We start from the raw sequence: 12377 nt of genomic DNA on the forward strand, positions 1-12377 counted from the left end.
AGTGTTTTGTCTTCATGTTATTTGACTGGAATAGAGCCGAGTAAAAGGCTGCTCCTACTCAAGCCCACAGATACAGTGCCTTCCTGCAAAATCTAACTTAAAATACAGTACCTTTTCAAAATAAATCAGACATTTTAAATGAAGAATTAGAAAAGTCCCAAGACATCTCTGCTCATCCAGGGACAACAGAAGTACTTCGCCCCAAGTAAGCTTTAAAGGGGTGTTGAGCCACAGAAAGGAATGTTGCATGATGAGGTTTTGCTTGTTATCGGAACTGCAATTGCATTTGGTTCAGTAAAAAGATTAGTGATGCCCTTTTTTTTTTTATCTGCAGTTACAGATTCAAAATTTAGTAATTTCAAACAAGCAAAGAGTCTCAAGACGACATGAAATAGTCCTCAAAAATCAACTTATTCCAATAAAGACAAAGGAAAGAGAGGAGGGATGGAAGAAAGCAGACAAAAATGCTTGTGTGGAAAATGTAACAATTTGTATACATGAGGGGCCTGCATCAGAATGATGGAAACACCACTTTAACTAGTTACAATTTCCTCCTTGCTTCTGTGTGGCCCCATTAAGATCCTGCAAGCATAGTCAAGGGATTTTTGCCAACCAGTCATTTACCTAAGGCAGAGTAAAGGCCATAAAATTGCCTTTTCGAAAAACCACCCATAAAAACAAACCTGAAATACTTGGAGCTTGCCATAAAAGATATGACAGTATAAACATTATGGAGGTCTTATTGATTCTCAATACCTAAGCATAGCATTGTTTTGAATAATAAATGGGAAGGCTGTAAATATGTCAAATACAAGTGCATTACCCTAAATAAAACCAGTAAATTGTGAGGCTTGATATAAAAGTGAAATATACTAATGGAACAATGTCTAGATTGTTCCCATCAGGAGCACAGCGTGGCACTGAAGTAGGAAAAAATGAAAGAGAGAGAGATTAATTAAATTTTAGGAATATTATTTATCTTTTTTTTTACTGCACATTTTTATGACCATTTTCCTAGAAGCCTTAAATGTGGCACCTGATTCATTGGTTTTATGTCCCAAATGGAGCCCAAGTGAGTCCAATAGCCATTGCGTTGTTGATCAGTGGAGTTTGTGCCTACGGCATACAGCAAGAGAGGCATCTACTCTGGCTTGTCTCCTGGTTTCCATTCTTCCCCATCTCCTTCCAACAGGCACTCGATCACTTCAAAGTAAAATTCAGACAATTTCCTTACATAAAAATCTCTTTTTTCCCCCTTTAAATAATATACACGCTCTCCGCAGTACTTCAAGGCAACTGACAGCATAGCCAGTCATTCCCAACGAGTCTTGCCTCCTCAGCGATGCCCACCTCATTCATTCTTCAGGGTCCACTTGGCCCCGCCCTGCTCTATGAATGGTGTGCCAGACTCTTGACACTCGCTCTGTCTGGAACATGCTTCCCTACCCTAGCCCTGTATGCTAGGTTGATTTCTTAGATGTCTTCAAATGTCTCTTCTGTGTGATTTCCTGGGATGCCCTCACCCACACGATCCTCCTTTCCTGATTCTATGGCGTCCGCATATCCTCACCCATTGTTCCCATTTATCTATAGCATTTCAATATGTTTTATGGGTCTGTGTCTCCTGGCTGTCTGAGAATTCTCCGGTGACAGATTGTGGTTTTGTTCTCTTATCTCTGGGGAGCTGTTCAGGGCTTTATATATAAGCAAGTCATTCCTGTTTTTTAAAAAATTAGAATCCTGGCAGTTTGTCCCATAGTAAAAACAAACAAACCAAAATCAAGCCAAACCAAAAATCAAAACATTACTCTAGTAGCGTCTTTCTTTCACTCTGATTTATGAAGTCAGACTAGACACTGAGCTGGAAAACACTTGTATGTGATACCCTGGTGAGCTTACAGTGTTTCAGTCTTGCCTAGCAAGTATTCATGTATCTGGCCCCACTTTGTCCCAGTCGTGATTTGTCCCTTAGACTTTGCCCCTTGACTACACTAGTCTGCAGTTTCCTGCCTGCATTGATTTCATTGAAGCCCCTTTCATCAAGCAACAATCGAGTTAAAGATGCCCCTTTGCTGGGATCTCCATCTTCATCAGTCACCTAGTGTTTCTAAGGACTTGTTTCCTTAGGAAATACGCATATCTGTCTTTGAATGGGTCTCATTTGTGTCCCTGTCCAGTTTGACAAACACTTAAGCCTGGGCGAACAGTCCCAGCAAGGTTTGTGGTGACAGGCAGCTCCAACTGCAGCCTGTATTATCATCCCATCTCTAGCCCAATGCAATCATGTAAGAAGCGGGTTGCAGGGCAGGGCATTGGTGGTATCACTTTGTATTAGTCAGGGTTCTCTAGAGTCACAGAACTTATGGATAGTCTCTATATAGTAAAAGAATTTATTGATGACTTACAGTCAGCAGCCCAATTCCCAACAATGGTTCAGTCGCAGCTGTGAATGGAAGTCCAAGGATCTAGCAGTTACTCAGTCTCACACAGCAAGCAGGCAAAGGAGCAAGAGCGAGACTCCCTTCTTCCAATGTCCTTATCTTGTCTCTAGCAGGAAGTGTAGCCAGATTAAAGGTGTGCTCCACCACAACCTTAATCCCAGATGAAAGGTGTAGCCCAGATTAAAGGTGTGTTCCACCACACCTTTAATCCCGGATGACCTTGAACTCGGAGATTTAATCTTCTGGAATTCCATAGCCACTATGCCTCAAGTTCTCCATACCAAGATCCAGATCAGAAACTTCTATCTCCAAGCCTCCAGATAAGGGTCACTGGTGAGCCTTCCAATTCTGGATTGTAGTTCATCCCAAATATAGTCAAGTTGACAACCAGGAATAGCCACTACACACTTGATAAAAAACAAACAAACAAACAAACAAACAAACAAAACCATATATTGGTTAGACAACAAACTTGGAACTCGTGTAATATTAAACAGTTATGCAGCTCTCGGAAGCATGGAAATGTTCATGGTTTTTATCGGTCACTCATTTCCTGAAGACGCTACTGATTTGATATTCATTGCTGAATGGCAGCCTGCAAACATAGTTCACACTAAGCGTTAAATTTTAGGCACTGGTACAAATGACTCAGCAACAATGATAGTCTTCGGAGTGAGTGGATGGTTCCTTTAGCTCCTTCGACTTCAGGCTAGAGATGACTCCGTAGTGAGAGTTGCTGTTCCAGGGACCCAGCTTTGACTCCCAGTATCCATGGTGGTTCACAACCACCTGTTGGTCCAGCTCCAGGGGACCTGATCTCAATGTCCTCCACAGGTACAGCACTCATATGAACACACATATACTTATGATTTTTTTTTTAAAAAGAAAATCCTGTTACATTTAATTGACTGGACATAATTAATAACCACTTTCAAGTATTTTTCTTTCCTCAATCCCCTTGTTAGTTTGGAAGTACAGACTCTCACATGAGCCTTTATTTCATGACAGAGCAATCGGAATGGCTCTTCTTTCTACCGCTTTAGCGGTGCCTTTTCCTCTAGCTCCAAAGGAATGAAACCACGTGGACCACGCATTTATTCTGAGTCAGTAGGTATTTGAGAAGTACTAGCTGGCCAAATATTGCATTAGGTGTCATAAGCACTAAAGAAAACACACAAAAATTATGTTTCTGCTCGGATACAAACAAGCAAAACCAACTAGCAACTTTGTAATACAAGGGGGAAACAGGTTTGTATAAGCACATACAAAGACATGAAAAGTAAAAAAAATATATATATTATATATATATCTATCGTTTACCCAGCAGTGTTTTCCAGACTATGCCTTATAGAAATCATGTCATGATGTGTTCTACCACACACATTTTCATATCAAAGACAAAGAGAATAGTTTCAAAATAACCTGCTTGTGAATCTGAAGTGCAACTGAAGACAGAATTAAGAGAAAACTCTCTCTCCGTCCCTCTCTCCCTTTCGCTCCCCATCTCACTCTCTCAATTTCTTGTAGCCATGTGCCTGTTCAAATGAGCTTTTCTCCGTTTTACAATTTAAGCATTTTGTAATTAAGCATAAAAGAGACAAGTAGAGATGGCGGGGTCCTGCTGTAAAGAAACAGATTTCACTTTTTACTCAGTGCTTTACATAATTATTTTTAACCAAAAAATTATTTTTTACTTGCTTGTTAGTTTTCAAGGTTTTTTTTGTATGTTTATTTGTTTGTTTGTTTTGCTTGTTTTTGTGCACCCGTTCTGTTTGGGAGACAGGAGTTAATGTAGGAAAGTGTGGCCTTGAACTCACTGCACATAGGAGAGTCACCTTGAACTCCTAATCTTTGCTTTCCCCACCTCTTGAATGTCGAGATTACACTGTTGTCAAGGTTGTCATCAGGTCTTCAGTTGTACTTAACCAAGAGGGTCAGGCACATCTCCGCAGTGTTACCCATGACTCTTCCAATGATCTCTGAATAAGTCTGTGCCCTGTGACTGTTTATCAGCCTTTGGTAGTACTAGAGCACATGGTGACTATAGTCATCTGCTCTTGCTGATGCCCTGTGCTCTTGCCTGTCTCCTTTAAAGAGTGTCACAATGATCTCACTTGTTTCTTTCAGCTGTGAATCATCCTTACTTATTCCCCCTCCCAACTTAGCAAAAATACCTAGAATATTCCCATGTGAACTATTTATTACAGTTCCGTATGCAAATTCTCTTGAGCTTCTCTCTATCCTAATGCAGCTAGCTGGACAGTTTCAGGCTAAGTATAGCCATTGGTTGGTTTTCCTATCTTCAGTTGCACACATAGCTGAGATACCTCTCATCATCCCCCTGAGACTTACGCCCCGGGATCTCGGCTAGTTTATTCCTTTCCATAACATTTTCTGATCTGCTTTGTAGTTTTCACCTGGCCAGCTGCCCCTCCAGGAAGGTTGCATCGTGAAGTGATGAATATGCAGCTTCTTTGTCCCTCGACTCCCAGGACCTGTCTTGGTCGCTTAGCTCATTTTATGTCTTTAATTTTCATATTGACTTACTTTGTTTACATTCTCATATACACCATGCTAATATGGACTTGTTTCATCTGCCCCAAATTTAGAAGTTAGTTTTGATCTGAAATCATCTGTATTGAATTGGGACTCACCAGCACTCAACACAATATTACATCTGTGTATTATTACTTGAGTCTTGTGATAAAAGTTAACAAATGTCCCCTTCCCAGTGAAGACCCACAGAGGGCTTTGTCCTGTCTAGTTTCTAAGGAAATAGGCATCTAGCATTGGCCATCAGTCAACACTGAAGGTCACCGCCCACACAGGATCTGAGTTTCTCCTGGTTTCTCATTTCCCACACTCTGGGAGTCCCTCTTGCTCTGCTTGTCATCGTTTCTCTGCTATCTCAGTTTTCCACTTGCTTCTGCCCACGGTTAAGTCATCTGTTAGGAATGTATGAGGGGCAACTGTGAGCAAAGCGAAGAGCAGGAAGGGATAAAGGACCTGGAGAGGCTATGACATCATCTGTACCTCTCTACCCTGCCGACCCCTGGGAACTTCAATACGCTGGTAAAGATAAGAGATGCACGCAGCACCATTGAGAAGAATTAAGTGTAGACAAGTTCGCCTCTGAGTTCCTCAGAAGGGGGAAGGTCAGTGGTCACAAGACAGACTGTTGATAGCTAAGTGAAAACGATTTGCAAGGAGAGTTCAGTCTTATGGAGTGAATAAAGAAACAAAGGAGAGAGAGAGAGAGAGAGAGGTGGTATTCACTCTAAGGATGACTGAAGATGGAATTCATAAAGAAAGCCACACTACTGATATATATATATATGTTTTGGTGTTTTGAGACAGGGTTTCTCTCTGTAGCCCTGACTGTCCTGAAACTCCCTCTGCAGACAAGGCTGGCCTCAAACCTATAGATAGAGAGCAAACAGATGGTAATCTGCCTGCCTCTGCTTTCTGAGTGCTGGGATTAAAGGCATGCGCCACACATTGCCTTTAAAAAAAAAAAAAAAAGGAACCTGGCATTTCAATAATAATACATTTTATCTTGGTGAAAATACTATGTCCAACCATTTTTCAGCATGGAGAGCCATTGGGGATTTTGAATGGGGAACTGAAACGGTGGTTGCAGTGTTTCAGTTATTGTCCCATTCTTCTCTGGAAGGACCTGAGGGTGCACACTCTGAGAACAACCACTGCTGTGGCCAAGGTTCAAGGCCCTGATGTCTGGCCTGGGCTTAGGTAGGAAGGGAGAAGCACAGCCAAGACCTGAGGCCCAGTTCCCAGGAGCAGATTATGGAAGGAGGATTCCCGTTGTATTGATTATTAGGGGAGCACTTCCAGTAGAAAACGAGGAAGGATCTGGGGGAAGAAAGCAGAGTAGTGAGGCCCAGGTCTCTGCCTCATCTGAAAGGGATGTGGAGCTTAAGTTTAGGCGCTGGTCTGCTGTCCTCTGCTCATAGATGCTGCCTAAAGGAGGGTGATGGGTTGGGGCAGAGAAAAGTTCCTGGAAGTTCTGGTTCTTTAATTTTGTTTTCTTTTTTATTCTTTAATCGTTTTTTTTTTTTTTTTACAGTCCAGTCTTTAGCCCCCTCCCAGTCTGCCCTCTGACTGTTACATATCCCATATCCCGCCCAAGTCTCCAAGATGATGTGGCCACCCTCACCCCCTCCCCACCAACCTCCCCACTCCCTGGAGCCGCAAGTATATCAATGGTTAGGCGCATCTTCACTCACTGACTCAAGACCCAGCAGTCCTCTGCTGTATATGTGTTGGGGGCCTCATAGCAGCTGGTGTATGCTGCCTAGTTGGTGGCTCAGTGTCTGGGAGATCTCTGGGGGGTATGGGAGGCAGGTTAGTTGAGACTGCTGGCCTTCCAATAGGGTTGCCCTCCTCCTCAGCTTCTTCCAGCTTTTCCTAATTCAACCACTGGAGTCACCAGCTTCGGTCCATTGGTTGGGTGTTAAGTATCTGCATCTGACTCTTTCAGCTGCTTGATGGGCCTTTCAGAGGGAAGTCATGCTAGGCTCCTGTTTGTAAGCACACCATAGCATCAGTAATATTGTCAGGCCTAGGGGTCTCCCCTTGAGCTGTACCCCAATTTGGGCCTGTCACTGGACCACCTTTCCCTCTGGCTCTTCTCCATTTTTGTCCCTGCAGTTCTTTCAGACAGGAACAATTCTGGGTCAGAGTTTTAACTGTGGGGTGGCAACCCCATCCCTCCTCTAGGTGCCCTGTATTTCTACTGGAGTGGACTCTACAAGTTCCCTCTTCCTACTGTAGGGCATTTCATCTACAGTCCCTCGATTTGAGTCTCTCATCTCCCAGCTCTCTGGTACATTCTAAAGCCCCCCTCTCTCCTATCTCTTTATCTCCCTAGGTTTCCTGGTTGCTTTCTTTCTGCTGACCCTCGGGGCTTCAGTCTTGTCCCCTCCACCCACCCAATGCCTGATCATGTTCCCCTCTTCCCCTTCCTATTGCCCTTCCCACCCAGGTTCTTCCCTCTGACCCCCGCCCCCATGTTTGCTTTCTTCTGTCCTCTCAAGGGGGGTTGAGGCATCCTCACTTGGGCCCTTTGGCTTGTTAACCTTCTTGAGTTCTGTGGATTGTATCCTGGGTATTCTGTACTTTTTTTGGCTAAAAAATTATTAGTGAGTAAATACCACCACATGTCCTTTTGGATCTGAGTTACCACACTCGGGATATTTTTTAGTTCCATTCATTTACCTACAAAATTCAAAATGTCCTCGTTCTTAATAGCCGAGTAGTATTCCATTGTGTAAATGAACCACGTTTTAAGCAAAACAGCTTACAACCCTAAAGACAGTCAGCTGAAAACAGCCTCAGGTAGGGCAGTTAGAAGTCAGGCACCTAGAAAAGGTGAAGGAATGACTACTCTCGATTTCACTCGTATCTTAACATTTACAAATGTTCAAAATTAGGACATGTGTTATGAGATTAACCATAGATGATAAGCAGATTATACATACATATATATGTGTGTGTATACATATGTATATATGTATATATGTATATATGTATATATGTATATATGTATATATGTATATGTGTATATGTGTATATGTGTATATATGTATATATGTATATATGTATATATGTATATATGTATATATGTATAAATAGTCACTGATGTATTATATATCTATGTATTATATATGATACATAGAGATACATAACCATACAGAGAGATGATACAAACATGCACACATACATACATACATACATACAGGAGAGAGAAACAAGAAGGTTGTCAACAGACAGATTAGGTAGGTAAGTAGGTAGGTAGATAGATAGATAGATAGAGGATAGAAACAAAGACACAGAAAAATACATGGTAGATAGACAGATGATAGATAAATAGATAAGAACAACATTAAAAAAGCGTATCTCTGACTTACTGCATGCAGTACTTTTTCTATCGCTGTGATGAAACACCACAACCAAGGCAACTTATAAAAGAAAGAGTGTATTTGGCTTAAGATTCCAGGGGAATAAGAACCCAAACATGACAGCAAGCAGCAGCTGTGACAACTAGAGAAGAAGTTGAACCACAAGTGTGAAACACAGAGAATGAACTAGAAAGGCTGTGAGTCGTTAGCTCTCTAAGCCCACTTCCCATGACAGACACATTACTTCCAGAAAGGTCACAACTCCTACATCTCCCCAACCAGTGTCTCCCACCGGGGATTAAGTGCTGCAGCATCGTAGCCTGTGGGACACATTCTCATTCAAACCACCACACCAAGATTTTTGAATTTTTTTAGTTTTTAGCGTGAAGATAATTTATTCAGACAATCCAACATCCATAGCAGGTTTTTGGAGACATGTAAACTGTGCTGCAAAAGTGAAGCACTAACACTTACGTAGCATCCAGCGGCCTTGAATAGTTGGCAAGATTTCTGTCCCTTTCCTGTGACTTCTTTTTTTAAGCACAGTTGCAATAAATACTTTCCCCTGGGAGAGATAGCAGCTCTTGACAAAGAAATCTGATTGAAATCAATAAATGAGAACAAATTACATCCATTAGAAGCAAGTTGCATGGCTGTTGGGTGGGGTTCAAATGTGAGGCCCCATTTGAGAGTCATAGACATAACTTTAGAGGGAGACCAATATACAAGCCTGGTGACTTTTGTGTAGATACATTTGACACTGCAGAATCACACACAAAGAAGATCGTGGATTTAGCTAGAGTTGGAAGTTAGTCAGGTGGGTTAGTGAAGGGAAAAGAAGTTAAATGAGTTAGATTTTTTGCAAGCAAACGATTACAGTCATTGTAGTATGAAATCTCACCTTAAAATACTGGGTTACTGAAGAAACTGGCAGTTGTGAGGTCTTGATGTGGACAAGTCACTGATAACTTGGATGGAATAGACAGATGAGCAGATGTTGATGGCCAGCTGGGAGAACCATGGGGTTGAGACTGATGAGTTATTGCTCTTGCAGATGTTAGAATCAGAAATAGGCCCTTGAGGGAGGTGTCAGTCACAAGCCGGAGGGAAAGATTCTCAAGGCTCAGGAGGTCAAAGGCAGGCGAAAGGAGGATGTGCCGCACTATTACAAGAACAATGGGAGTGGGAGTCTTCACGCTTTAGACTCCTGGTTAATTAACTAAAAGTGTGAGAATAAAAGTGAGGTGAGATGACTTAAATTCCCAAATGACGCCATGGAAGTGCTTGTGAGACATGGTACTCAGGATTAGGTATGATGAATATCTTACTGGCAAAGCATTTTATTTCTGTTCATATCACATATATATAAAGGCAACAAGTGAAAAAGGCTCATGGGTTCCTCTTCCTGAGGTCACTACCCCTCAAGATTGATAATCTAAATCTATGCTGTTATTAGAGAAATTAATTTTAAATCTATTAAAATGAAATAAAATCTCTATCATATTTAATTATGTCAAGGAAATAACCTGAATCTCAGCCATGTTTTTGTTCTCATTCATTTTTAATCTTTCGTGTAACTAGTTGGCTAAGTCCTACCCTTTATTCCCACGAGGAATAAAATTCCAGTGTAATAACCCATGGTCTTTGGATGTGTAGCAGAGGAATTGGGGGGAACATTCATGCATGGGGGAACAAGGTTATCCTAGACTAGAATAAGCAGAGTTCATGTTCATTCAGATTATAATACAGGGCTCATCTCACAGTTACATAGATTCTCCAGCTCCTTGTTTTAACCTCATGACTGGCTGGACAACTATAAGGGAGAGTTAGTATATTCTATTTATTTTTCAAAATATTGTCAGTCTATTCACACCACTGGAGCTCATCACCTCCTTTAAATGACTAGAAGCTAGCAGCCAGCACATGGTAACGAGAATAGGGGAATTCGTGGAGGGCCATGGTTTTGACAATTCTGAGACTACACCTCTTTCTACCTCTTCCCGGGAACATGAGCTTGATATCGTTCTGTTCTTTTGTTTTGTTTCCTTCTCTGCTGAGATTGAACCCAGGGCCCCATGCATACGTGAAACACATCCTTCACCATTGAGCTATACCCTGCCCCCAGCCATTTAAATTAGTTTTTAAGACTCTGTTTCCTCATTTATTAAATGTGCTAATTTGTTACTATACTAAGAAAGAATTGGTCCTAGAAGAAAATAAAACAAAAGAATGTTAAAATATAGTGGAGTATGCTCTGTGAGCCTACTGGAATCATTTGGGTAAAAAAAAAATTATTTTGATTAGATAGAAAGAAACAGGAATTTTATTGTTTTAGTTTGGGCTTTAGTTTATATTCACAGAGTGGCTATGGTTATCGCAATCAAGGTAGAAGGCTTTACATAGTGATCAGTTCTGACCCTGAGCCTGAAAAGCTAAAAGCTATTCTTCTGGCCCTGCATGTTTAAACACAAGAGAAATGAGCAAGCAGGGAAGCTTGCTAGACGTGCGACTCAATGATGGCTTGCTGTTGCAGGTTGGAATTGTACAATATGGAGCAAATGTAACACATGAGTTCAACCTCAATAAGTATTCATCCACAGAAGAGGTCCTGGTGGCAGCAAACAAAATAGGCCGCAGGGGTGGTCTCCAGACGATGACAGCCCTTGGAATAGACACAGCCAGGTAGGCATTAAAAACCCTATTGGTAAGACTTTACAGGTGGAGCTTCTGACATTCCTAGAAGACAGCAAACTCCCTGAGCCTTTGGCTCTTGCAACCTTTCTGTCTCCTCTTCTGCAGTGTCCCTGAACCTTAGGCACAGGAGCTGTTTTGTAGCTGTTTCCATTGGTCAGCCCTGAGAACATACATGCAAGAAACATTATGCAGAGTGTGCAGGGTTGGTTTTTTTTTTAAAGAATGTGTTTGTGTGTGTGTGTGTGTGTGTGTGTGTGTGCTAGTGTTGGAAATAAAGTAATAACAAAGTCAAGAAATTAGTGAAAATGAAGCAGTTTTTAATATGTCATTCTGCAGAAAGGGATGCTGGCATACAGGGAAGCCAAACATGGCCAGCATGCTGATTTGAAACAGGTCATTCATTTTTAAAAGCTATCCTTTTCTCCTATAGATCAGGACTGCACCCCTGTCAAACTGCACATTTTATTGGCCCAAGGCACAAAGCCCTGTACAGTAAACAACCTGGGGGTTGTGACTATCCCCACTGTACCCCCACCCCACTGCACCCCCCACCCTACTTTTCTGATTCTGAGCTCAGTCATGTAGTTATAACACCAGCAGTTTTAACTACTAACACTCAGATTTGTGAGACAAGCTGATGCCAGATGCCAATGGGAAAGTGGGGGTGGGGACAGGCCTAACACCTCCTGTAACTCTGATGATCATGATCAGTAGTAACAAATAGATCCCCACCTCAGTCCTTACTGTGTGTGTGTGTGTATGTGTGTGTGTGTATGCTTGTGCATTTGAGGTGACTGTGCTATGGCCCTGGTGCCCATATAAGATTTTTTTTTTTTTTTTGCTTTGTTTTATTTTTCGAGACACGGTGTCTCTATGTAGCCCTGGCTGTCCTTGAACTCACCCTCTATGTTCTCCAGTCTCACTTAGTTCTTATCTCTGGCGCTTCCTTCTGCCACTATTATCAATCCAGGAAACGTTTCAGCAAACCCTAAGTCAAGGGATTTGAGTCATAGAACAAATTCTTCTGTTGAGTAGCTCCAACCTCTGGACGCTCAGCTGATTCTGAAAAGCTAATTTATCATGTTTACAGTCCACCTGCCTGGAAAGCAACTCCATTCGGAAGCCAGCAACAGTCATTAATGCTAGGAATGCACATGGTTCAAATTTTATGGAAAAACACACACTTTCTCTCTCCTCTCTCCTCTCTCCTCTCTCCTCTCTCCTCTCTCCTCTCTCCTCTCTCCTCTCTCCTCTCTCCTCTCTCCTCTCTCCTCTCTCCTCTCCTCTCTCTCTCTCTCTCTCTCTCTCTCTCTCTCTCTCTCTC

General features: G+C 42.0%; 1 protein-coding gene across 1 annotated transcript in view; it reads left to right on the forward strand.

The window, feature by feature from the left end:
• Itga1 (integrin subunit alpha 1) overlaps positions 1-12377 on the forward strand; it is a 161632-nt gene that overhangs the window by 82524 nt on the left and 66731 nt on the right. The window contains exon 7 of the mRNA XM_021179797.3: positions 10893-11041. Coding sequence (XP_021035456.1) covers positions 10893-11041 — 149 coding nt within the window. The remainder of the gene's footprint in view (positions 1-10892; positions 11042-12377) is intronic.

The sequence above is a fragment of the Mus caroli genome, unplaced genomic scaffold (assembly GCF_978045245.1).
Source record: "Mus caroli unplaced genomic scaffold, Mus_caroli_1 scaffold_15, whole genome shotgun sequence".
NCBI classification, from domain to species: domain Eukaryota; kingdom Metazoa; phylum Chordata; class Mammalia; order Rodentia; family Muridae; genus Mus; species Mus caroli.